Source organism: Orbicella faveolata, unplaced genomic scaffold (assembly GCF_042242905.1).
Source record: "Orbicella faveolata isolate gen_17 unplaced genomic scaffold, um_ofav_v1 contig_25, whole genome shotgun sequence".
Classification (NCBI taxonomy): domain Eukaryota; kingdom Metazoa; phylum Cnidaria; class Anthozoa; order Scleractinia; family Merulinidae; genus Orbicella; species Orbicella faveolata.
The window spans coordinates 15,405,076-15,431,787 of NW_028301553.1; the positions used below are offsets into that span (position 1 = coordinate 15,405,076).

The window sequence follows — 26,712 nt, forward strand, 5'->3', positions numbered from 1 at the left end:
CACTTACAAAATCACCTTAAATGGAAGAAAACCTGAAAACTGAAGTTTACTAAGATAGAGAAACACCAAGGAGATAGTAATAAACCATAAAGGAACAAGGATGGTTAAAGATGGCGAAGCTAGATTAACACGATTACAAACGACAAACTTGAAAGATTTAGTCAGGCTAAATGTTTCAAGATGAGCAAACCGTGACTTAGCTCCTTTAAGGAACCCTAATGTAACGAGGACCCCGGTAAAAATTTTGTGCATTTGATCAATAAATTTTTATGCTTGGAAATCTTCATCGGGATAAAGAGATTAGTAGCAAGGATAAAAAGCATTCCTTTATTGGACAATGAGAGTTACAGCCCATGACGAAGCTAAATATAGATATTAGTGGCAGCAGCTGTGATTTCTTCTCTTAGTTCATGCTCTCCTGCGCTGTGCACATTTATCAAATGCAAGTGGTGATGCGGTTTTGTTGTGGATCCGCAGCAATTGTTAGTCACCACAAAGCTGAGTCAATTTAATATCACTATGTGGTCACATTTGAAACAATTAACGTTTCTAAATGGATGACTCGCTGTACACACGCACTACAAGGTATTAGGAAAGAGATTCTTTCATCTTTGAGTGTGTTCTGGCTTTTAAAAATAATCAGGACACAGCTTCAGTCCCAACCATACCTACTCACTTATAAATTCAAATGTACTCACTGAACTGAAGAAAGACTAAAACTATATAAGTATTCGGTTTCTTCGACCTTCATAAACCAAAAGATTTCAGATGGCCTCTCACAAGGCACTTAATCAGAAATTTAAAACATACCTGGTGGACTAGTCAAAGCAACAAGCCCTGAATCACGACTAGAAGAGAAATAACTTTGACTCTAAATTTCACTCAGTGGTGCCTTGACCAATACCGAAGTAAACCCTGACTAAAACTACTGTGAAACACTTGAAGTATCTAATTCTTTATAAGTGGCGCACGACGCATCTTAAAACGATGGCCAATCACGTTAGCGGTTCGAAATTTGTTTTGATCCTCGGTGGTATTAAACTATCCATGTTTATTTTGCCTCAATACATATTGCTTTTCGTGTTTTTCCTAACATAAAAAGCTGTTATTTCTGCCGGGGTTTGCTTACCTTTGAACCTAATCTTGTACATCAGAAAAACCTGCCACACAAATATATTTCCTTTAACGTTAACACATGTGCTCGAACATAACTTAAGGTGACTCTAACACACACTGAGGCATAGCATAACGGGTTTTTTGTTGGTATATTTTTAAACAGGTCCCACGACAGCTTAGCTGATTTTTAAGTTCCATGGAGTTGTTAGCAGGTTTGAAATGTGGAGGAAGCAACATCGTCTTGCTTTTGGCCTTGCGATTCCTGTGGAAAACTGCAGAAGCTACGACGATATCGACGTAAATGATACCTTCTTTAAGTTTAGTTTCAATGCTGATCACAGGGCTTCAGAGACTTTTCACCCCCACCCTCCCCTCCCTATGTACTGAATTCTTACGCAACATTTAGGCCCCGAACACACTAATCAATCAATCAATCAATTAAACAATCAATCAAACAATCAATCAATCAATCAATCAATCAAACTTTATTTAAAGAGGGTTAACCCTTAATATGTGGCCCTCGAATGCGTTTTCGCCCACACTTATGCTCCGTTTTCGACTCAACGAAAACAAAGCAAAGTATTTTCGCCCATACTAGCGTTTTCGGCCGGTTTGTTTTCACCTGTATACACCAATGCGTTTTCCCATGAAAACGCATACTTTTTGATACGTTTTCCCCCCTTGCACGATCCGGTCACATGGTACGGAATTAATTATGCTGGGACGCAAGTTACACAGTGGGACTTCCAAAATAAAGGAACTCGTACCAGTCCAGTCCGACTTTCTTTTGTTTTGACAGTCCCACTGTGTAACTTGCGTCCCAGCGTAATTAATTCCGTGCCATGTAACCGGATCGTGCAAAGGGCCTGTTTTCAACACTAAAACGCCCAATAACGACAGTATATGACGCTTTTTTCGTCACCGATTTCAAGAGCCTCCGTTTCCATGTGTACACGCTAGAAATAAGGCGTTTTCAAAGGGCTCCATTTTTGAAACCGCTTTCGAAAGCCTCTGTTTTCATCAGCGTTGTCGGTCGATTAGTGTGGTCGGAGCCTTACTCATCGGTTAGGTTTGAAGCTAAAAGTTTATAGATCCTCAGGTAACCTTGATTCTTGGGTGGGGCCATAACTGAAATGATTCGGACAATTGTAATACGTCGCTTTCCAAGTCTGCATGTAAGAGATTGAAACGTTTTACAGCACAAATTTTTTACTTCTTGTCAATTTGTCAGGGTGAATCAAGAGAATTGCTTTCATCCCGACCACGAAAGCTCCTCGCAATTGCAGTATTTCAAAAATGAATCATGGCAGACGACCTCGCTTGGAGAACTTCTTCAGCAAATGCTGCAGTGCTATGATTCACGAGTTCGGGTTGAACACGGCGGAAGTAAGTAACAATCAGTAACAATAAGCAAATGCCTGGATCGCGGGCGTACCGAAACACCACGGCTGGAGTCTGAGCCAATCTTACTTCCCGATTTGACTGCAATTTCAATTCAGCTGTGGTAGGTTGGTAGGTACGCATTGTCCACGTCAGGGCTCTTCTCGTTTGCGCATGACTGACAGTGAGAAGAGCAAAGCTAAGGGTCGAGAATGTGTAAGACTAGATACTGGCTAGTGGCCTTTAAATCAGGCACCGTTTTAACCGCGGTTTTTGAAGCATCTTATCAGTTAAGAATGTTAATTCTCTACCCTCTGGGTTGGATGCTACTCAATAGACTTCTCTCGCTGCATGTTATATTCAACAAGTTTGACACGCAACCAATGACAGTTTGGCGTACCGAACTAAAATATCCAGCCCTTGGGTGGAGAGAAGCCACACATACTAAGATGTTCCTCCTAAAGGAAGCAAATAACAGTACGCTGTTAACCGATGAAGTAGTTTTTAAACAAGAAACTATTCTATGTTCAACTTCGCATTACACCGTTAGCCTTCTAATATATTTCTTTGTTCTAGGAGGTAATCCCACCACGGTGGTCGTTAGTTTATATATTTTGTCCATCGGGAATTTCCAAGTTCGCGACATGGTAAGAGAAGAAGGACTTTTGGCTTAAAAGCCAACGTTTTTGCACAAAGTGCAGATGATAAAACAAACGCATTGCAGCACCGGAATACTCCAGAACATTATAAATCTTTTCGTGAAGCAAATTAAGGGAGCTACATCACGGTTTGCGCATCTTGAAAAGTTTAGCCTAAATTTTTTAAGTTCGTCATTTGTAATCCGTGTTGATCTTCTTCATCCTTAACCATCCTTGTTCCTTTATGGTTTATTATTCAGTATCTCTTTGGTGTTTTTCTATCTTAGTAAACTACTATTTTCAGGTTTCCTCAAATTTAAAGATTATTTTGTCCAAGGCCAAAATTAACTCACAATGCTTTGAATGAGCTCCAATAAGCTACAACATTGATTTTTGAGCTGAGGGAGTAGATATGCCCTCGAAATTTTATTGATGACTTTCTGTTTCTTTTTGTTAATGATCATTTTTTAATCTGTCCGTTCATTAAGTGTTTTACAAATCCTCTTTCTATGTGTGGAGTGTAACGTTCCCTGAACGTTGATCGGCATCCATCTACCTGGCCTTGAAGCACTATCCCTTGTTGATGCGCTCGTAATTATGAGGGTCCAATATAGACTTGTTCAATCCCGCATCCCGACACTATTGAAGCTCAATCCCGCCATCCCGCCACATTGAGAATGTTTCTCCCGATCCCGCCTGGTTATTCAGTTGCAGTTCTCCGCGTAACATCCATTACCTGTGATTTTCTGTTTTTCATTCCTCATCTCCAATCCTGCAGTCAGTTTAAACCTTTTCAGCATCCTCCCTATCAAAATGAGCAAATCCCTCTCCCGCCGAAATATTTTTCTCCCGTATCCCGTCATTAAATTTTCTTTCATCCGGCATCCCGCATCCCGCCTCCACTCTTACTCTCATCCTGCATCTCGCCAAACCTGTGTTGGATCCTCGGAATCATCCCATCTCGAGTTTAGTTTAAAAGAATTATATGAGTGAAAAGTATTAATTTTTACTCCTGTAATTTTAGGATTTTCAGTTGTCCTTTTACTTCAGACAACAATGGCAAGATTCTCGTTTGGCTTATGGGAATCATTTTCACGAAGAAAAAATCACTTTGGGTGGAGGAATCCTTGAACAGTTGTGGCTTCCACAGACGTATTTTGTCAACAAGAAAGGATCCAGCACCAGTGTGGATGCAAATTTTTTTGTGCGAATTTTTCCCGATGGATCATTGCTTGTAATCACCAAGTAAGTTTCTTCTTTCGTTAAGTTTCTTTTTTCATTAACGATTCACCAAGTTTAAACAATTAATTAATTATAAGGAAATCACGACTTTGACTGCGTTTGGATATCTGATCTTAATTAGCATAGATTTTTACGATTGAAAACAAATGAAAAGATATATTATTTAACACCCAAGACAGTGTTTGACCACATTTCCAAGCATCTCGAACTTCGTTAAAAATACTCCACCTCTTGTCGTATTTTCAACTCTCTTCCCAGTGTTTGGAATTGTGTCAAACAAGGCCTTTCTTGTTCGACGTGTTTGATATATGACTTAAAACAAGCTTTTCATAAAGGAGCTGGACTCAATCTGTTTGACTCAATCTGTATCTGTTTTAGAGTGCATTCATTATTTTTCTCGATATTCATAAAATTGTTCTGATTGGCCAACGAGGTGAGGTACTGGAGACAAATTCAAAGAGGCATAAACAAGATTTCGGGCTATAATCGACAAGCTACGCAGATAAGGATCATGCTGTAGCAAAGGGGTTAATTCTCTTGTTTTATTGTCTCTCGAGGGCAACTTTAATAAATCTTACTTTTTCACAACTTGCAAATAAATCCATTCCAGCAACACTTGAAGAGTGACAAAGATCCTCCGATTGCGTTTAGGGATTCCCGAAGACTTTCCGAAGATTTTAGGCCGAAAATGCTCCGTTCCGAATGTATATTTAAATTCGGGAAGAATTTTAACTTGTCAGCTTTTACTCTCTCTTCAGAAATACACTTACGATGGATTGCTACATGGATTTAAGAAACTTTCCATTTGATGTTCAGAAGTGCAACTTGACAATAGAGAGCTGTAAGTTCCCAAGACTATAACCGGGGGGGGGGGGTACTCCCTTTTATGGGCTATACAGGTATGTGCGACCCCAAATGGTGTGGTCTTCAGCTGTTTGTTCAGAAATGGGGTATCGATTTTGGCCATTTTGGTCTCAAATGGGGTATGGTTTTGCAGCTGCAGTCTATTCTTGAATTGGATATGATTTTTCGAAGAAGCTATCCTATCTAATAAAAGGGTATAAACATCCCCTTTAACATCGGTCTGAACTAAGAAACTAATTATAAAACAGGTCTGAAACAGGGTACATGTATTGATTTAAGGGTCGGGCCTTAAACAGAGTATCGAATGTTTAGTCAGGTCATAAACAGGGCAGGGAATATCGTAGATTTTGGTCTTAAATAGGGTAAGGGTTTTGGGAAGCGAACCGCACGCCCTACTCTGAGAGTACTCTCCCCGGGGAGTATAACTTGTTGAGTCTTTTTCAACGAGATCTATCACTACTTCTTAAGGTTGAAATGACAGATTCTTGATTTTTCAAATTTCGTGTTCATTTTTCAAGTTGGTTTCACCACCAAAGATGTAGTGTATAAGTGGATTTCAAGTAAGAGTACTGAAGCGGTGGAACAGGATCCTGGACTCACTACATCAGAGTTTGACATTGGTCCGATTAGAATATTTGAATCTGCTACATTGTATAAAACAGGTAAGTAAAAACAAGTCATGGCTGACGAAGTTACAATATGACTGCAATAGTTTGTCATTTCTAAAAAACAAGTAGCAGCTACTGGCAACATCTCGTCTCCAAGAGTTGACTGAGCCCTCATTTTTTGTCACCGAAGTTGCTATGCAACATGACGTATTCACATTACGCTATCCTGGCGTGACTGTTTTCGTAGTACTCACCTTCAGAACGATCTTTGCTTACATCATTGTTCACATTTTTCCTCATTAACATACGATAGACTAGCATTGAAGAAATTGAGTACAAACATTTAAAGAGCAAGTAGAACTTAGTAATTGATAAAATGTTTGGTTCTTTGGATGTAGTATTCAAGGAGGAATTGGCTTTCAACAACTGCAAAATGTCCGGGTGGCAAAAGCGCTAATGAGCTCGAACATTCTTTGTAAAATTTTCAGTTTTTAAACCCGCGTAACACAAAAAGTACTCAATACACCGGGCTCAAATTCCATGGGACAGTTAATGGTGCTAAGCCCTTTTCAATATTCACACCTCATGCTTTTGTAGCTCCATTAGAAGCTGTACCGCTTATGCTAAAGAGGCAAATATTGTTAACAACGATTCTCCTATTGGATAATAAGAACCGAAAATTCTTGGAGTCAGAAAGGTACTTGATCCCGCGACTGACCACTGACCAAGAAATTTCTTTAATAATTTCCAGTTTCAATGAAAACAGTTTTACCCCGATATCAGAATCACATTCAGTAAAATTTGTCTGCAAATATTTAATTTGTATTTGTTTAGGTTTGTTTTCAAGCTTGAAAATGGAACTGAACTTCCAAAGAAGATCTGTTTATTACCTGATACAAATTTACATTCCCAGTGGCATGATAGTAGTGTTGTCCTGGGTGAGTGTTTTTTTCAGTATAGTTCCAATGAAAGTTAAAAGAGATATTAAAAGTACTGTAACTAGTAACTTATTTATATATAGTGTTTCCATATGGCGTCACCACAGCCACGTTGGTGTCCCAAACCAATGAAACGGCGGCCATGTTGGTGTCCCAAACCAATCCTGTGGGAGTTCAACACTTTTCTTATATAATCACTTTCCTTTGCTTTAATAAACGCGCACTGTGGCTGTTGGCCACGTGAGTTAAACGCTCTATTCTTATGACTGTATCATGTAGCTGTTGGCCAGGTTATTCAAAGAATTCGCGCAGTTTCGTTGGAAGTGTCAGGGGCTTAGCCAGGATTTTTCAAAGGGGGGTCACACTCTGTAAAAGTGAGGGTACTCACAAGGTTGTCATGTCGCTTTCGCCTGTTGTAAGTTGTTTGCTTAAAAAAGGCTTACAAAAGTGGGGTCACGGGCACCCCAGGCCCCTCCCCCCTAGCTACGCCCCTGAGCATATGACGGATTCCTTAAGTAGGATTAGTTGTCCTGGTGATGCCTCTGATCAATTTTATCTTCACTGCACATTTCCACAGATATCTTTCTGGATAGATAATCAGTCGATTCCAGCCAGAACTGCACTTGGTATCACCACAGTGCTCGCCATGACAACGCTCTTATTTGGTGTCCAGTCCTCATTACCGAGTGTGCCGTATATCAAAGCCGTGGACTTATTCATGATTGTATCATTCGCTAACGTCTTCGCTGCACTGGTGGAGTTTGCGGTTGTGAACTATACAAGCATGCGCGAAAAGGAGAGGAAGGAATCAAAGCCATCCAAAAATACGAAAAAGAAATACACTGTGGTAAGTAAATCTCACATTTACAGCCGCAAGATACTTAAGCTAGCCCAGTATCAAGGTTGCAATGCATAAGGCTGCGGTACTAAAAAAATTAATTATTATGCATATTTCAGATGATCTGCATCCATTCTCGGTTTTCATTACAGAGAAACCAATATAATGCATTTAAACCCGTGGTTGCGGTTTTCCTGCGTTTATCGCAGGCCACGTGCTTCTGGCGGTTGCTACCGGTAACACGCTACGCCACTCTTGTTCCCGCGCTTATTGCTGGTTACCACTACGCCGTTGTGACTAATCAAACATGTCGCCGGCAACTTACCCTGTGCTGCTTTTTTCTCACTTTCCATTGGCTACTTTGTTGATTTGTGAACTTATCCGTTACCTCACATTTTGCTACCGTACTGACTCGCTCAGTCGGAATAGGGTAAATCCTCGAATTAGTAGCGCCGGGGGAGCTTATTTCAAATTTAGAAGAAGAAGCGGGGCGCTTATTCGAGGGAGGCGCTTAATCGAGAGGGTGGGGTGTTTATTTAATTTTTCTCCAAATCGTGGTCAGATATGATCGGGGTTTTTTTGTAGTATATGTATGTGTCAGTCCCTCAAAAGTCTCAGAAGGATCCTATTTCTCTTGAAAAACTACATATTATAACCCCTTTAGCCATCCATTGCGACAGTCGATGTGCAGTCCTTGAATGAGTCGATGATCACTTGCTTGTGATTAAGCACGACCAAAACTATGCATCTGTTGTTGTCTCAGTCCTCTTCCGTAAAACTGGGGAGGGGAGTGGGGCGGTTATTCGTGACAAGGGGCTTGTTTCAAGTTTTGGCCCACATGAGCGGGGGCAGGGGGCTTATTTGAGGGGAGGCGTTGAAGTCGAGGATTTACGACAAACTTAGGAAAGCCTCTACTGAGATATATCTTTCGTCAGCAGAATCCTGACATTGTTATGCTAAACTTCCGAAATTTATCATACGAAAATGACGCGGGAAACGGGCACCATTTACAAAATGGCGTTACTCAAAATGGCGTGACCCAAAATGGCGTGACCCAAAGTGGAATGACCCAAAATGGTGCTATCAATAACATTCGCAACTCTCTTCACAAACGGGACGCACAGATCAGCAATGGTACTATTGGTGAACACAATCCACCTGATCAAAAGTTTCTGTCACGTGATTACCCACACGTGCAAGAACCTCCATTCAATCGTCCAAACAGGTGCCGCTGGAGATGTAAAATCACAGCCAATGCTATCGATGCTTGGTCACGTGTTCTCTTTCCGTTAGCATACGGACTTTTTATAGTCGCTTATTGGATAATTTATTCATCGGCGAACTCGGACAAAACGAGCCAGTGAATGAGAGGCAGTGGGAAAATATGTTCAACTCTGATTTGTATGCAAGTACGTACACGTAAACACAGAGAATGGACTAGAGAGTCGGGTGGAAATTACAAATACTTTTTCCAGAGGCCAGCCGCCTGACTCGTACCAGATTTTAATTGGAATCTCTATATTGATATAAGGAGAAATTGAAGGCATAAAATTTCTTTTCACCTAGAGCTAGAAAAAAGGATAGGAATCGTCCATTGCTTCGTAGTTGAAATTCTTGTATATACACTTTTGGATGACAGGCCGTGATTTCAAGTGAAGTTTCAAAGACAACTGGTCATCTAGTGAAAGCCGAGATGCTTCAAGAGTATGATAAACGTAGGAGACTTACTAACAACAAAAATAGCAAAACATTTTCATGGAATATTTCTCTTCCCAGGAACTATAATACTTACATGGTAAATAATGTTTACTCTTCGCAAGGCCCACGAAATGGCCTATTCCCTCTACGAGATGCTCCTGCAGGGAATCATGGTAGTTGTATTCATCATCTTGGACTAGACACTACCATGATTCCTTGCAGGCGCATCTCATAGAGGAAATTGACCATTTAAACACATTTATAATCCTCAATAGACCAGCTGCTCAATAGACCAATTTCGACATATTAAAATTCAGCCTAACACAATAGACCTCAACACGAGGCTCTGGGGAATAAACCCCACAAACTCTGTAGTTATTCCCCAGAGCCTCGTACTGAGGTCTATTGTTTTAGGCTGAATTTTAATATATCGAAATTGGTCTATTTAATAAACACGTTTACGTAATATTTCGGTAACAGGTAGCGCATGTTTTCCATGGCTTAAGACTGAAATGTTGAGTTTATAGTAAAATTATTAACATTTTCAATGAAAGAACAATTTGGTTTTACTTGGAAATTCAAATTGCGATGGATGTTGCGAAAGTAGGAGCTAAGGCTCCATCCAAACTACGTCGGAAGAATTTGAAAACAGAGGTTTCACTTTGAAAACACATCAAATGTTTTCCGTCCACACTATGCTGGAGGAATTTAGAAACGCAGCATTGACTGGTGACCCCCCCCCCCCCCCTCTGGTCATTTTGGATTTGTGTTTGAGGAAAACTCCGTCAAGGCATTCACATGTTTATCGTGACGCCATCGTTTTCGAAAAGCTCCGTTTTCAAAATGTTTTTCGTCCACACGAAAACGAAAAGCCGGCGTTTTCAAAATCCTCTGGTTTGGAGTGCGTTTTCGGAAAGCTGCGTTTTCGTGACGGATTAGCTCGATGGCACGGACAGGACATTTTAACTTACACAACTGGACTCCGTGCATCACGTTCAAGTCAAATAACTGACTCCAGACCTGAACATGCAGCAACCTGTCAATATTGAGCCCTGAATAGTGAAATTATTCTTATAGTAATCTCCATATAGTATTAAATTAAGGAATTTGAATATAAACATTAAATGACTTTGCATTCGCTATTTTAAAGATAAATTATTTTAAACTGAAAGGTTAATCACTGTCTCATTTAATACGAGAAAGAGAAAAAACTTGGCCTCTCTTTCAGGATGAGGCTTGGTGTAGTCGTAACTCTTTCCAATCCTCCGTAGGAAAAACGACGGCGGCTGTATATTTCACCACAACCCACACCATGCGGGCCTTACATAGCCCGTAAAGTACAAGGAAAGCCACATTTTTTGCAGTATTTGCTCCTGTGCTAACGAGATTGTGTATTCTAGGTTTGAATGATTAAGAACTTTTCTTTACGCTTTATGAAGCGTTGTTCAAGTTTTCGTGCGCTAAGAATTATGGGTAAATGTACCAGTCGCCATCCTTTTTCCTTACTTTTTTCCTTTCCTTTTTCCCGAGTATTATTATTTCTTCATTCGTATGTATATAAACTTCATTTTAACCAGGAAGATTTTGCATCAACTGGTTAATGGTCACGGATCCATTTAGACCCAACGATAACGGCTTTAGTAATACAATCCCGAGAATGAAAATATCTTGCTGTAAATAATAGGCATCCATTGCACTTTAATATGAATAAACTTCAGACTAACCAAAAGATTTGATAAAACATGAGTTAAATGAAGTTGTGTTCTGTTTTCCCTTACATGACATTTCTTAAACAAAATTTATTGAAATAAATTAGCTCTGATAACTTTATGAAATCTTTATTTTGTCTCTGGTAAAACTCTTTAAATTTCACTGAACATGTAATCTTCAACGGTATTTCATACCTATGTATGATAAGTACGGGTTATTGACCAAGTGTGAGGTCAAGATGGCTGGATATTGGCCAAGTTCCTTTTTTGCGTGTTTATGGACCGAGACTCCGTCTCGGTCCATAAACTCGCAAAAAAAGAACGAGGCCAATATCCAGCCATCTTGACCGAACAAGCCTTTCGGGGAAATTTTTCTTGCGGGACACGGCGGGTAGTCCCGAGCGGGCAAGATAGCTCCATCTTGCCCGCTCGGGTAGCCAATCACAGCGCAGGATTTGATTCATCTTGCCCGCTCACGGAGCCAGTCATATAATAACAATAATTATTAAATTCTCAACCTCGGATAATGCAATTATAGCTTTCTGATTGGTTCCCTAGATCTCGGTTACCAGCCATTATACCTGCGTTTGACCTAAAATGGAAATGAATGCGGCAAATGTCGTTCAGCATAAAATTTTTCCCGGGAAGCCAAGTTTCGTCGACAGAAAAAAAAAATGGATGAAAAAAGCAGATTTGGTGAGCTATCCACGGAAGAAATACAAGAAATCATGGACAAGGCTGTCCCAGAAACAACAAAAAAAGCCACAAAGTTCGGGATGAGATTATTTAACGGTACGTACCCGTTAATTTTCAATTAAAAGTTGCAAAATTTCAAATACGACCGTCGAGATTTTACGCATTCATGAAGGTTACGTAACAACAGCAACAATATTTACCTTGTTACAGAATGGCTTGCTAGTCCTGGTGGCACCACATTTTCAAAATCAATACAAGAAATGTCAAAAGAAGAGCTGAACGTTTGTTTGAAGTGCTTTTACACGTCAGCGAGGAAGAAAGATGGCACATATTATAAGAGTTCATCCACGAAATCCATAAGAGCCGCCATTGATCGTTTTCTTCGCTCGCCGCCACACAACAAACCGTTTTCCATAATCTCTGACCCCGCTTTCACTGAGGCAAATAAAGTTTTGGACGCTTTCGTGAAAGACCTAAGGAAAACGGGAAAATAGCTGGCGTCGTTCACAAAAACGCAATCTCGAAAGAGCAGGTGAAGAAACTATTTGAGAGCGGCGAACTCGGCCCAGCCGACAGTTTGAATCCTGCCCAGTTACAGAGGACGGCTTGGTTCAGTTGACACCCGCAATGCTTTCTCTACGAAAAACTCCACAAGGGGTTGAATACTACGAACTGAACAGAAGTCAGCCTGGTTCCTTGCCGGCTAAAAAAAATCACCAGGGAGGCCTCGCAGATGCTGAGGATGAATCGGATGCGAAGATATTTTCCGTCCCGGCATCTGAAAGATGTCCAGTGGAAACGCTCAAGAACTACTTGGGTCATCTCAATCCAACGTCAGATGCTCTGTTTCAGAGACCAAGAGATGGTCAAAGCAAGAAGTTCAATCCCGCAGCCGACAAAATCTGGTTTTGCAGCGCACCTCTGGGTACAACTACGCTCGACAACATGATGAAAGAGATGTCAAAGCGAGCAGGTATAGAACCACATCTCACAAACCACTGCCTGAGAGCTACATCTGTCACAGTGCTTTCCGACCATAATTGCGAGACGAGGCACATCAAGTCCATAATGGGACACAAGTCTGACCAGGCAGTTGAGTCCTACAACGAGCGGCCTTCGATGGAACAACAACAGAAGATGTCACTCGCTCTCAGTGATTTCATTGGAAATGCGTCTTCTGGTAGTGCCACTTCAGTGCAGGGGAAGGAAAACGAAATACAGCAGCAGAGCAGACCAATGCCAGACGAATTTCCCCATCAAGAGTCCGGGAGAGCAGTTCTTGTCGAAAATAATTTTTCCACCAGTTCAACCTCCGTTTCACGGCATGGCGATCAGAGAAGCTTTCCCCAGTATTTTTACAACTGTAGTGTAAATGTCCACAATTATTACTCTTCCCGATGAGTTTGAACTTTGAACACTTGAGGACACCGCAGTAAGGTTTTTACCAGTGCAAAACAGACCGTGAAGTTTGGATTACTGTAAATTCAGTTCAACGGTAATTTGCTTCGCTTTTGATTTTTCATTCAACTGTTCGCACGGCGGTGCACTCATCATGTGATCATGAGATCATGTAGTTTTGGCGCCCGGAAGTCACCTCACTTTCCGGTCGTTTCTTAAACTTAAATAAAAATTTAGTAAAACCGAAGGTTGAGAATTTAATAAAACAATTATTCCATTCGCGCTTGTTGGATATGAGATTGGTTATAGCCAACGAGGCCCTACGGGCCTCGTTGGCTATTTACCATCTCATATCCAACGCGCGGTCATGGAATAATTGTTAATTATTTACATACTTGTATTTTTCAAATAGTACAGTTTAAAACATACTATATTATAAGATCACGTTTTCCACAATAGACTCATATAAGATAATCTTAAAGTATTTTCTTCTACTTGAAGTCTTTCCTTTTTCAATACTATGTTACTGGAACAAATATCTTCAATCGTTTTTCGGTCGAAAAATCCGTCCACTAGAATTGGCTGAGCCGCAGTATTTCATGATATAGAAGCGTGACGTAGCCATGGCGACAGGATGAACTGAATACTGTCTCATCTCATTCCCCAAAATGCCCCGCAGGACACTAAAGGCCATAAAAATACTGCATGGAGCTTTTTTTGAACCACCTCTGATTGGATGCTAAGAATCGCCGGGGAAACAAACAACTTTTGTACCTCGTAAGCGTAATACTACACCACGTAAAGTTTTATAAGCAAAATACAACAATAAAACCTCACCGCAAAGTTAGAAAACTCAAATTAAAATTCTATCTTTTTCTGGGTTAGCTTAATTTGGCTCTGAACAACCCGGCCCAGGAGCTACGCTTTTAGGCTGGCCTAAATCTATATATTACTACACCACGTAAAGGTTTATAAGCAAAATACAACAATATAACGTACGGTTTGGTTAAAAGGAAACTTGCATATGATTGAACAGATGTGGAAATGGAAGTTATCTTTAGCAAGGATATCCTCTGACGATACAGAAATTATAGACGCAAGTAAAAAAGAACATCGTCATAATTCCTAACCAAATTTACATATACTTTCATAGTACTATGCTGAATCGAATCCGCCCCTAAAATAGCATGGTCTTTTAAATGAACTTTGCCAAAAAAAAAGTGTGTTGCTATAAGCTCGACTTCCGGTGTTCAAGTTAAATTTTTTTGCTTTTTGTATTCAATCGTTGTAAAGCGTCCCTGGCACCATTGTGCCTGTGGTCTTTCTTGAGCACCTGATTAAAATAATATCTGGCTTCTTTGAGTGAACCCTTAAGCTCCAGAATCCGGCCAAGGACAAACTCAGCGTCCGTGCTGTAAACATCATGAGCGAGGATATAACGAACCTCGGACTCGGCAGAATCAAGCTCCCCCTGATGGAAAAGGAAACTCATATAGTACACATGTTGTACAATACGAGGACACATTGCCAACAACAGCGACAACTACGACAAACTTACAACAACAACGACATCCCAGAGCGGTTTTCAATTGAGTGACATAAAACCAAAACCAAAGTAATCACTTTAGCCAATCACAAAGGACACAGACAATACAGCGAACCAATCGAAACTAACACGTACCTGACGTGAAGCGTGGGAAAACGTGTGTGAACGAGTCATGATTGGTTTTGGTTTTACTTCTGATTGGTTGAAAAAGTGGCGCGAGTTTTCTAAGCGAATAGGCCCTTTTCACGATCCGGTCACATGGTACGAAATAAATTATGCTGGGACGCAAGCTACACCGTGAGACTTCTAAAACAAAGGAAAGTCGGGCTGGACTGGTACGAGTTCCTTTGTTTTGGAAGTCCCAATGTGTAACTTGCGTCCCAGCATAATTTATTCCGTACCATGTGACCGGATCGTGTAAAGGGCCCATCGTATAGCGCAGTAATGCAAAACCAATTACTTTTCGACAATGAAATGAAAACTGTTCTATTTCAACAATAACAATAACAACAACATCATCATCAACAACAACAAAGACACTGAAAGAGTACCTTTACCTTAAGAAGGTGAATTTGAACAAGTAGGAGACGGGCATTTAAGTCCGAAGGATTTAATTTCACTCCTTTTTGTAAGTACTCTTCTCCCTGAAGAAATAAAATTATAATGAAACATTTCTTCAATAGAGATTTGATGTCTTTTAATGATTAGAATGTTAACCTCAACATAAAGATTAATGCAGGATTATTGCGATACTTTTTTAGAAGCAAAGTAATGATCTAAGCTGTTGTTGCTGATTAGAACCTCTAACGTTCGCACCACCAGTACGATGCAGTCCTTTACACCCGCTGGGTTGTATTCCTTAAAAAATTGGGTGGGGGTGTGCGGCTCGCCTCCCAAAACCCTCACTCACCCTATTTAAGACAAAAATCTGGGATTTTGCTTACCCTATTTATGACCTGACCAAACATACGATACCCTATTTAAGACCTGACCCTTAAAGCAATACACTGTTTCAGACCTGCCTTATAATTAGTTACCTAGTTCAGACCGATCAGTTTAAGTCTTTGTGAAGGGCTTTTGTTGATGGTCTTATCGATAATGATCAAAAAGTGGCTTCTCCTTAAAAACATACCCAATTCAAGACTAAAGTGCAAAAACCATACCCAATTTGAGACCAAAATGACCAAAATCGATACCCTGTTTCTGACCATAGTTAATAGAGGGGAATGGTTATGACACTCGACAAAGTTCTTTGTTGTATGTATTTGTTTTTGGCCTTGACCGTGAACAAAACACAATAGCTGTTTACTACTGACCGAGGAACTAACCAATAGAAATGTTTTGATTACGTAACTCATGCATAGTGAATGAGCGCGAAACAAAAGATTGGGCACGGTCGTGGACCTTCCAACATAAACCTTGCCATCTTTGTTTACTCCTTTGACGCTTGCCGGGCTTCATAACCATTCCCCTCTATTAACTATGTTCTGACCAAAACGGCTAAAAAAAGCCCTGGGAAAGGTTGACCCTTTGGGGTCAAAGGTTGACTCTTTGGGGTCGCATTTAACTATATAGCCCATATAAGGAAGTACCCACGGGGAACTCTACCAACTGTGCCATAAACCCAGCTGCACATTGGGAGCAACGTCTAATTATGACTTACTGAGCGTTTACCTTCTTTATTGCTTTTTCGCTTCCATTTTTTACTTTTCTATTTAAGACAGGCACAACAAGCATCTTTCCAAGTGTAAAGAACGGCACTGGATCCGATGGTGTCAGCTTTGTTGCTTTTATGTACCTTTCCTCTGCTTTCTACAGTCAGGAAAACAAAGTTTGTCTTTGAAGAAATTGAGGTTTATTGCAAGTGAAATGGCAAACCCTAATAACCAGAGCAACCAATATAGCAATCAACAGCGGCCAAGGAAGAATTATGTGAAATCCAGTTTTGAGGTAAAAACGTCTAGCAAAATGCGCGCGATTTGGCAACGCCAATAAAAACGTACGTTTTGGAAAATTTACGCCATATCTATTCGTTCATAAGCTCTGCCGCGCACAATAACAAAAGCAATCCTTTCCCCCCCATTTTGCATATCTGCCGATCGCGAAAAGGCGCGAAAAAATAAGAAAAACAAAACCGCGACCCGTAAAAGTATTCTCTTGACTTTTACCTTTCGTTTTCCAAGCTTTTCCAGTACGACGCCATGAAAATAATTGAGCTGTGGATGGTTAGGCCTGAGAGATAAAGCTTTCTCATATTGAACATCAGCTTCGTGGAATCTTCCCGTCACTCGCAACAAGTGTGCAAGGTTTATGTTGCCGTCAGCACTGTTAGGTTTAATTGAAAGGGCTTTCAAATAGTATTTCTCGGCTTCCTGGGCTCTCTCTATGAAGAGAGAAGTACTGTAAGGTTAAGGAAGGCAAAATCTGCATTCGGTTCTGACTTTCTTCATAGTGTTTTCTTAAGATCGCACTTTGTACTGATTAGACAATAATTTTCAGAAAGTTTCGGGTATTTCTGCCCTACCAAATTAACATGGGACTTGTTTTCGGGCTGTGCCATTCTTTAAGGGCTTTAATAGGGGAATCCTTGTTTACAATTCGGTTTCTGATGGAGCTACAAATAAATCAGTTCTGAATATTGAAAGGTCATAGCACGATTAACCCTACCAATTAGTATAAGCCTGATGTATTGAATGCTTTTTGTGCAACACGGGCTTAAAAACTCAAAATTTTAGAAAGAATACATGTATGAGCTCATTAGCGATTTAGCCTTCCAGAAATTTTGCAGCTTTTGAAAGACAATATCTCCTTGAATATTACCCCCAAAGAACTAAACATTTCACCATGTATTAAGTTTCACTAGCTCTTTAGCTGCCTGGAGTCAATTCGAATCGAACATGTTTTCTTCTGTAAGTCGATGTGCAAAAATGTAAACAATGACGCCAGTATGAATCCCCTTATAGCTTTACTCATTCTTACTTGTATTTAGGAGCACTAAACCCAGGTTCTCCCAGGCTGCGACGTAATGTGGCCTCAGGCGCAAGGCCTCACGATAATGGTTCTCACAAGATAAGAGCCCCTGGGAAAGAAATAACATAAACCTGGTTAAGACTGTAGTAGGGAGAAGGTAGTCTGAGAGGTTCACCTCAGTTCTGAGGTTAAACTATAAGGTCTGGCAGCGGCGGGTTTTCATGACACTTTGCTGATTTTGAGAGTGCAAATGGAGGATCAAATAAAGGAGAAATTGTAAAATCTAGTCGGACTGTAGATGAAATTATAAGGAGTTGAGAGGTATGTAGAGAAATCAAGCTAGGGACCACGCACTGCAGAGACACGAAGGCAGGAAGGCACGAAGGCACGAAGGCACGAAGGCCACTAAGAACTAATGATGGCCACTAATGATGTTGGTGAGTTCTGTGACTATCACGACTCACCCTACTTGCCAAAACATTTCCTAAAGTAACATGAATCTTGGCGTTCGTGGGATTCACTTTAAGCCCCGATCTTGCCAAAGTCTCTTTGTTTTGCCACTCTGAATTGCGGTGTACGGTTTTGAAAGCAAACAGCAACAGAAGACTGTAAACAAATATCATGCCGGCTATACTTAGACCAAAACACCAGTCAATAGAGGACGTTTCTTGCGTGAAATTTTCGTCAGAGTCCTGCAGTGTGGAAAAAATAGGTTAAAGAGTGTGAGTTAAGTTGAAATTATCGTAAAAAAGTTGATATCGTAAGCAACGGCAATGCGCAACTCTGTAAATACTCAATGTCCCGGAGAAGTAATTACTTCAAAATGGCGGCAACATAACTATACAAACAAACAGAAAACGCTAAGCTAACGAGACAAATAATCATCTGTATGGGAATATAGAACTTATGCCAGCTTCTGAGATGAACAATGTTAGGAATCTGGGAATACTGTCGATTAAGATTATATCAAAAGCCTTTATTTTAACCATACAGAAACAGTGGCCTTAGCAGAGCTGTTTAGCGTAAACAGACCCCATTTTACTGTCATCTTAACTGACTACTCAAACATTCAAGACAGGTCTTTATAGTGCACTCATCTGATGTAACTAAACAATAGGGAGACCCCTGATGAAACTTACACCACGTAGCTTGTGCCCAGTCTCTGATCATTGGCTTCAAAGAAGGGACTGGGCGCCATGAATAAGGTAAGAAGAATCTGCTCACCTCCTGTGTTAAGGATTCCTCACGCGTTGAATCTTGAAACAAGATTGAAATTCCAAATGGAACGAGAATGCAGAGACCCATACTTGGAATGTAAAGAATTCGTTCCGCGACAACAAATCCCACCGGGAGAAGGAGGTTGGAAGCTGGTAGAAATGGTATGGTCATCATAGCTAATGAAAACAACACAACTCGTCTTCTGTGTAGAGAATCAAAGTCATTCTGTAAAAGAAGAAGTAGCAAATGTTAAGAGTAAGGGTTAAAGCTGCCCAGAGAGATGAGGCTTGACAGAGACTCGCACAGACCAATCAGAGAGAACATTTTTGTTCATTTAAGAAAGAGAAACATGTACCGTGTTTCTATCGAGTTTTGGTATAAATCTGCTAGCGTTCTGTCACGAATGCCGTTCTCTCATTGGCTACACTACTCGCTATCTATTTAACAATTAGACTAAGAGCTCGAGATTTCTATCGCGCGATAATTGATCATGACGAGCCTAGTCAACTATCACGGATAGAAATCGCGAGCGAATAATCTAATTGTTTTAGTATAAATCTACTAGTCGTTCAAAGCTTTATCTAAATCCTCCCCACAGACAGCTCAAAAACGCAAAGAAGTGGCCGTCATTTTGAGTATTTTGTTAACAAGGGTACACTGCTACGCGACTCACTATCTACAACAGAATAGATAGTGAGTGGCGTAGCCAATCAGAGAACAGCGTTCGTGATAGAACGCTAGTAGATTTATGCTAAATAATCTGTTGTAGATAGTGAGTTGCCTAGCAGCGTGCGCTGGGGGCCGCTTCTTTGTGTTTTCGAAGTGTCTTTGAAGAGGATTTAGATTAAAGTTTTGAACGACTACTAGCTATATGCTAAAACAATTAGATTATTTGCTCTCGATTTCTATGCGTAATAGTTGACCCGGGCTGCGCCCTTGTCAACTATCACGCGATAGAAATCTCGAGCTCATAATTCAATTGTTAAATAGAAACACTATTTTAAACCACTCAGCGCCCGTATTTTCTTTGGGCTATTTTCTAAAGAGTCAATACACAAGAGATTTCATTTGCAAGAATTTCCCGCGCTTTAAATCTAACGCAAACACTTCCTCATTCTGATTCGTTAAGGAGGCTTTTAACCACTGTTAAATGACTGGATGTCGTTTTACACTGACACATGAAGAAACGCTAAAATAAGAAAAAATGCTGCCGTGACCGTTATAAGTCTTATAATGTTACCTTACTGATTTTCTTTTTAGCTTGTGATAAAAAATCCAAGGTGGGCAGCGGATCACAGGCAACCATCTTGTATTTGAAGTTCACAGAAGACTCTCTTAAAAGCTGTTCGATCTTACAAGAAACTTTTTAAATCACTTACCTTTAACGTTTTCCCTTCAAAATGTTGTCGTTCTTTCAGTTTCAATTCCTTGCGCTCGTACACATTATTTTCGTTAGAATCTAAAGCTAAAGAATTCGAGGAGCTCGGCGTAGACTTTTTAGGCTCTTCACGTGATGACGAGGATGTGTTCGAGGATTTCAGACCTGCAAAATGACGCAATATAAACAATAAGGCATTAGGCATATTGTAGTGAGCTCGCCTCCGGATCGAGTGTATAAATGGTTACCGGCGAATTATATGCTTATCGAGGGTAACCCTTTGATTGACTAGCTTCCCATCTTGGAAGGTGTAGCAATACTCCTAGTCGCTTAAAGCTACAGAAACCGGAGATAAGTGCAAGCCTGATGGGCCACTTGGCTCGTGTGCAGACTTAACCTTTAAGGCATAATTTAAAATGTGTTTTCATTACATAAAAATACATAATAGTGGTATAATAGCGAAAAAGCTCCCTACAAAAGGTAAGAGTTTTGTCTGCGCTTAGGTTACAAATTTTAATTTTTCACATGTACAATCTCCACCTCTTCCATTTTCCAGACAAAAGCTCTTAAAAACCATTTACTCTAAACAAATGCATTGTCAAGTAAATGTGTCGCCTTGAACTGTTTTTCGAGGTACATCTTACCGTAACAACACAACGACACTATGATCACACTAAACGCAAGCGTTTCCAGATTGTGCATGTCCCACCACGACTCAATCCGGGATATGCTGTCCATGGACCAATCATAGCACAGAATGTTCGGACAGAGAAGCAAGCGCGCGTTCAATGCGCACAAATAAGAATACGTTCTGAAACGCGTCCATATGTCTCGGTGAAATAAGGTTGGATTGTCAGACTCGGTAAAAGAACTCGCAAAACCTCCAGAAATTATCACGATCCTGAAGTAGAGAAGAATTATAGCTACAGCGACCAAGATGGAAATTCTTTCAACCAAGCGTACAGCCCACTTTGGCAACTGTCTGAAATGAATCGAGAAAGAAAATTATCAGTTTATTCCAGGATAATTAATGAGTTGGGTAAAGATCATTTTCCGGTGAAGTTCATAACAGTTTCGGACAGAGTCCATCCCACGTTTGAGAAGGTTTTACAAACAAACTGCGCTTTAAACCCCCCAGAGGATACTCTGTAAATCATTGGGTGGGGGTGTGCCGCTAAGACACTGAAACCCTTACCCTATGCTAGACCATGACCAGCTTGATTTTGCAACCCTATTCTAGACTAGGCACCAAAATGCCCTACCCTATCCCAGACTAGCTATTTTCGATGAAAAACCTTCATCACTATCGTAGTCCAACATACGCCAACTAAACCAATATCTTACAAAGTCACTTTCGAGTTTCAGTTTCTATTATAGAATCCCAGGTTAAAAAAACCCTGTTACAGACTAAATAAGTTTATACACTGAGCGCTTTTTCGGTGAATTACACCCTATTCTTAATCAAAACTGTCTGATTTCTATACTCTTTCCCAAAGAAACTGCCTAAAAACCATACCCTTCACAGCGACACATACCCTTATAACTTGTATGTGGGAGTGCCCCACCGCCGGGTTTAAAACCTGCCTCAGCCCCACAAATTTGTTAAGATTCTTACCTGGAGTGCACCGTAGGCCAATACAATGATGGTCTGAACAAATATTCTCCGCCGAACTTGCAGACAAAGACGAAGTCGTACACAACACAAACTCCGAGAACTGTAATACCGTTTTCTTTACTGAAGAGCGATAACACGCAGCAGAAGATAGAGGAAACAAGCCAAAACTTTGAATACTTTGTCGGCCTTTTGCTGCTGTCCTTTGCCGTTCCCTCGGGGAAACAGTTTAAGTAAGACAGCAAAGCCAGGAGATAAAATAATCCACAAAGAATATCGGCGCGTCCAACAACATTCGTTACAGCCTCTGTGTGAATTGGATGAGTAGCGAAAAATAATCCACATAAAAGAGATAATGAATTGGTTTGTGAACGAACATGGCCATTAAAAATCCTTGTGCATACGTGAAGAAATAGCATGGACACCAAGGAGTGTAGAAATACATTAACTACATGATAGCCTACTGGATTAAGACCTCCGATAAAAAAGTTCCAGCGAAATGTTAGAACAGTTAATGGACGATACGATTTGTGTGAGTCATTCCTTCTCAGCGGAAGGCCCCAAAAGTCGTTTGAAAATAACTTAGAAATTGGAGATGTAGGTCTGGAAAGGAAGAAAAACAGAAACTTGAAATTAGTGAAATGGTTTGCTAATCATGATTTATCATTAGCTTAAAAAAAAAAGAGTGGCATAATTGCCAGCTGAGGAACTAGAAAAACCACATTGGATCTCGTCTTTGAAATCGGCGTACATGGTGTCCCGGATTGAAATAAGTAAATAAATAAGACCACCTCTTGCTCCATTTCAATGATGAAAAAAATGGCGCGTTTTGGTTCCAGTGCAATTCCGGCATCACTGATTCCAGGAGGGTGGGGTACGGGGGGAGGGGGGGGGGGGTCATTTCTTGGATTATAGATCTGCCAGATTATGAAATCATCATCGCTTCGGGGAAGACGGGAGGAGAGGGTGTCATCGCAAAAAAAAGCTTAATTTCGCAAAAGTGAAGTATACGTATGCTAACTACAGCTGCGAGCATTAACTTCCAAGTCCAAATGGCATTAAATTAAAAACCTCTCAGTTTCTAAGGTATGATATTTAAAGCATGTGACCTCTTTCGATAATTCCAAGTGGAATGTTGGTTTTTTTTTTCTGAAATAAACATTGCCAATATCTAATTTTCTCTTAACAATATCAATACGCTGTCAGAATGTTGGCGGTCTTGATGAAATATCGAATTCTTAGAACTGACTCTAAAATAAACACGTCGACTCAGGAAGGAAAATTAAAATTTCCACATCGGGTTTTACAAATGCACAAGTGACAGTTACGTTACAGTTTTCGTATATTGGAAGTTCACTACAAAAAGATTGTGATTATTTGCGAAAGTTCAATTCAGCATTTGTCTTACAGTTCTAGTGTTTTTGTGAGGTTTCGTGACTTCTGTATTGTTATTAATTGACACAGTGAATGACAGACAAAAATTGAAGACTTTTAATAGACCAATATCGATCGTAAAAAAACCATGTACGTCCACCTCATGCACAATTAAGTACGTGATCATTCACGGACGTCCAGTCCTTCATTCAAAGGATACGAACCTTCATTTAATTACCTTTTCGGCTTTCGAAAAAAAATTTACATTTCACTTTATTAATTTTGCATGGGGTGGTTATATTCATAGGCATAATAATATTACACTTATTATTTTTATTTTCGTAAGCTGGCAACAAATAACATTTGCTTTCAAGGTCGATAGAGTTGATTTTTCTTGTTAAAATCGTGCACTAGGTCAAATATAAAGTTAACACGTTCTGTTGCGAGGCTGATATCTTCCAAGTTTTGTTAAGTGACCGCAGATTAATGGTGTCACAAACCAATTACGTTAGGTAACTGTCGTTCATAAATTACCCTCTTGAAATTTCAGAGACAGGAATAAAACATAAATTTAACGTCAAATCTTACTTAACTGGAAAAAAATATGTGGTAAAATTCGCAAAGTTTATCATCAAAGGTTTGCTTTAATACGTAACTACAAAACTACACAAGTTAATCGAACCAGGCTGCATGGTATAAGTGTCATCGTTGAAATTTATACGAGTCACGGAAGAATAAAGCCAATTTAAGATCTTCGCGTTGGGCTCATGTTTCGACCTACTCTATCTTTTCTTACCGCAAACAAAGTCCCTTACTGATCCAAAATCTCATCCTGTTAATCTTAGCCTTATTTTTGTAAGTTAAATGCTTGTGCTCAACTTGGCGCTTAAAGTTATCGCACAGCGGTGAACAAGGAGCTTAAAATTAGAGACGGAAAATTCATTTTGCTCACCTGATGTCCGCATTCGTCTCAATAACTTCGTAGTCATCGTAAACAAACGCGCCAAACAAGGAGTTTAAATAGCACACAATTGCTGTGATCCCTACAAGAAGGTAGGGTTTAAAATTACGCGCTTGATTCGAGGATCTTTCTATTTCTCTTCCCTGTTTTCTGTTTAAATTCTGTAACCGAGCCATTCTAGACATTTAGATATTCTAATGAGTCTTTTCACCTGGTAACACACAGACAATTTACAAACTGTGCCTGGGAGGGGAGGGTCATTTGTAAATAATACTATTAAGTGTGCAACATGTCAAGGGTGACACTTTTTGTCTTTTTCACCAATCGGGGAGAGAAACCTCGGTAAATGTTGCAATGTACAGACAACTCCAAGATCTTTTTTCTATTGGGGAGATGACATTAACTCACTTATTATAAATTTGTTGTGTTTTGTTTGCCTGTCATTTTTTTCCAAGTACAGAAAATTAACCTCATTCTTATGATTTCTCAAGAGCAATCACGATTTAATTTCTTTTTGTCAATACACTTTCAACAGAGAGGTAATTAAATTAGAAGACAAAAAAGCATCAACTGGTTATTTTGATAAATGTACCACCAAATTCTCACAACTGATATTAAAAGAAATGAGTGCAATCAGTAAGGATAATTTCTATCTAGAGCCAGGGACTAAAAATTGTTCAAGAAGCCATGCAAATTGCATATTGATGTCCACCATGAGAAGGAAATGCCGAGTATGGGTTCAATTATTGTGTTTCTTTCCTTTTTTTCTCATATTCAGTATCACTGTCCAAGATCTCCCGGTTTCTCAGTTTACGTTATTCTCGAGTTCATACTGGCTTACAGCAGAGGATCAGGCCATGAGTGATTGGAAAATGAAATGCTGTTGCAATAAAGTTCATCTTCTAGTAATCCCTTGGCCTCGAGGGTCATGTTACTGACTCTTAAGATGCAGCTGGTGTATCTTCCTTTAGGTATTTTCTACGGATATCTAAAGCCTGGTTGAAAAGGTCCATGTCCATCCCATCGATGCAACAAGCAATTCTTGCCCGCAGAACTATCCTTTCACTGATGTTAACTTCTCCTATGAACTGATACATGGAGCCTCTGTTGAATGCCATTGGTTCCACAAGGGAAGTGTCAATAACCAATTCGCAGCCATCCTCATAAACCTTTAGTTCACTTGTTGTGATGTCATGAGCCTTTGCCCTGTAATTAGATACAGTACCATGATTCTCTATAACTAAAAAATATTCTGAAGAATCCCAAAAATACTGTCAGGACAATTTGAGTATATCTATAGCTGTATAATGTTCTGCAGACTTTAGAGAGGTATTCAGATCTTAAACGGGTTGGGTTGTGTGGCTGGATGCTCCAAGAGCAGACCCTAGGGGGCCAGACAGCAGAAAGGCATTCTCCTATATGGGCTATATAGGTATATGTGGCGCTAAAGGATGTGTCATTTTAGCAGGTTTGGTCTGAAATAGGGTGTGCTTTCCACTCTGGCTTAGGGCTTAGCCTTGCTGTTTTTTTTTTTTGTTTTTGCTCGTCCCCAACTGCCGAGAGCCTGGAACAGACTAACCATCAACATTGGCAAATTTGTAGCCCTTTTCAAGTGTTTAGGCATGTTGAGGCCATTTCTGGTTGGCTGCAGTCATATATGCGAGCCATGCACTACTTTTACAGGTCTGAAATTGAGTGTGGAAAATTACAATTTTATTTTGGTCTGAAACAGGGTACTGGTGACGAGGTTCAGGCCGTGCATCCCACAAAAATCTTTGGGGAGAAACCACTACAACATTTCAGACTGAAATATGCCGTCTCCATATTTCAAACTTGAGTCAAAATCTGATACCCTGTTTCTGACCAGACCCACCCAGTAATTGCTATGATTTTTTTGAGGGGTTTCAAATTGTTTGTTACACTAATTGAGTAGTATTTCTCAAGAGATGAATTACAATGATGAAAAAATAATCAGTTTTGAGAAATATATCTACCACTGGCGAGCAAAGTGCACAAATGATGCGCTATTTAAGGCCAAAACAGCTCAAAAACCACATACCCTTTGGCGCAGCATGTACCTGCACATAAGCTTACCAATTCAGCTATCTCCCAGGATCTATGATTTTTTTTTCAACATTGTCTTGACCAAACATTTATTACATGTAAAGATACATGGTCATTAATAGATGTAAACTATATTATAAACATTACCTTCCCCATGTTCTCACAGATTTACCATCTAAACGTGTCCCCAAGTGAAGCACTTCTTTCAACCGAAGAATTTGACCACTTGAAATACCCGCCATATTGAATCTCATTGAATTCGCTTATACGATGTGGAGCTGGACCCAAATTACTTATTTGGTGTCAGGTAAGTCCGGGTGGGTAGGGATGCCCGAAAATACTTTTTTCCTTTATTTATTTTGTACACAAATAAGCTATATTTCATTAAAAAAAAACGCTTGTAAAAATTTATAAGTTTCGTAAAATGTAAGTTAACAAGAGAGAACATCTGGGTTAGGAAATAT

General features: G+C 40.0%; 4 protein-coding genes across 4 annotated transcripts; 2 read left to right on the plus strand and 2 right to left on the minus strand.

The window, feature by feature from the left end:
* Positions 1-1,109: 1,109 nt before the first annotated feature.
* On the plus strand, positions 1,110-9,061 carry LOC110041988 (glycine receptor subunit alpha-4-like). The gene is made up of 9 exons (XM_089293095.1): positions 1,110-1,413; positions 2,348-2,502; positions 3,073-3,143; positions 4,159-4,379; positions 5,135-5,217; positions 5,759-5,902; positions 6,683-6,786; positions 7,364-7,633; positions 8,563-9,061. Exons 1-9 carry the CDS (start codon positions 1,313-1,315, stop codon positions 8,986-8,988), a joined length of 1,575 nt encoding a protein of 524 aa, XP_089149221.1. The 5' UTR covers positions 1,110-1,312; the 3' UTR covers positions 8,989-9,061.
* A 1,511-nt stretch (positions 9,062-10,572) lies between these two features.
* LOC149109128 (uncharacterized) lies at positions 10,573-13,355 on the plus strand. Its single transcript, XM_089294761.1, has one exon. The coding sequence runs from the start codon at positions 12,355-12,357 to the stop codon at positions 13,126-13,128; it is 774 nt and encodes a 257-aa protein (XP_089150887.1). The 5' UTR covers positions 10,573-12,354; the 3' UTR covers positions 13,129-13,355.
* A 156-nt stretch (positions 13,356-13,511) lies between these two features.
* Positions 13,512-24,392, minus strand: LOC110042046 (protein O-mannosyl-transferase TMTC4-like). Its single transcript, XM_020747379.2, has 11 exons — positions 24,176-24,392; positions 21,853-22,452; positions 20,882-21,219; positions 20,239-20,402; positions 18,866-19,084; positions 18,106-18,333; positions 17,651-17,750; positions 16,840-17,054; positions 16,346-16,483; positions 15,229-15,315; positions 13,512-14,596 (listed from the first exon to the last, which is right to left on the minus strand). The coding sequence occupies exons 1-11, from the start codon at positions 24,367-24,369 to the stop codon at positions 14,381-14,383; spliced, it is 2,499 nt and encodes an 832-aa protein (XP_020603038.2). The 5' UTR covers positions 24,370-24,392; the 3' UTR covers positions 13,512-14,380.
* LOC110042048 (uncharacterized) lies at positions 24,331-26,506 on the minus strand. The gene is made up of 2 exons (XM_020747380.2): positions 26,396-26,506; positions 24,331-25,390 (listed from the first exon to the last, which is right to left on the minus strand). The coding sequence occupies exons 1-2, from the start codon at positions 26,500-26,502 to the stop codon at positions 25,126-25,128; spliced, it is 372 nt and encodes a 123-aa protein (XP_020603039.2). The 5' UTR covers positions 26,503-26,506; the 3' UTR covers positions 24,331-25,125.
* Positions 26,507-26,712: the final 206 nt, after the last annotated feature.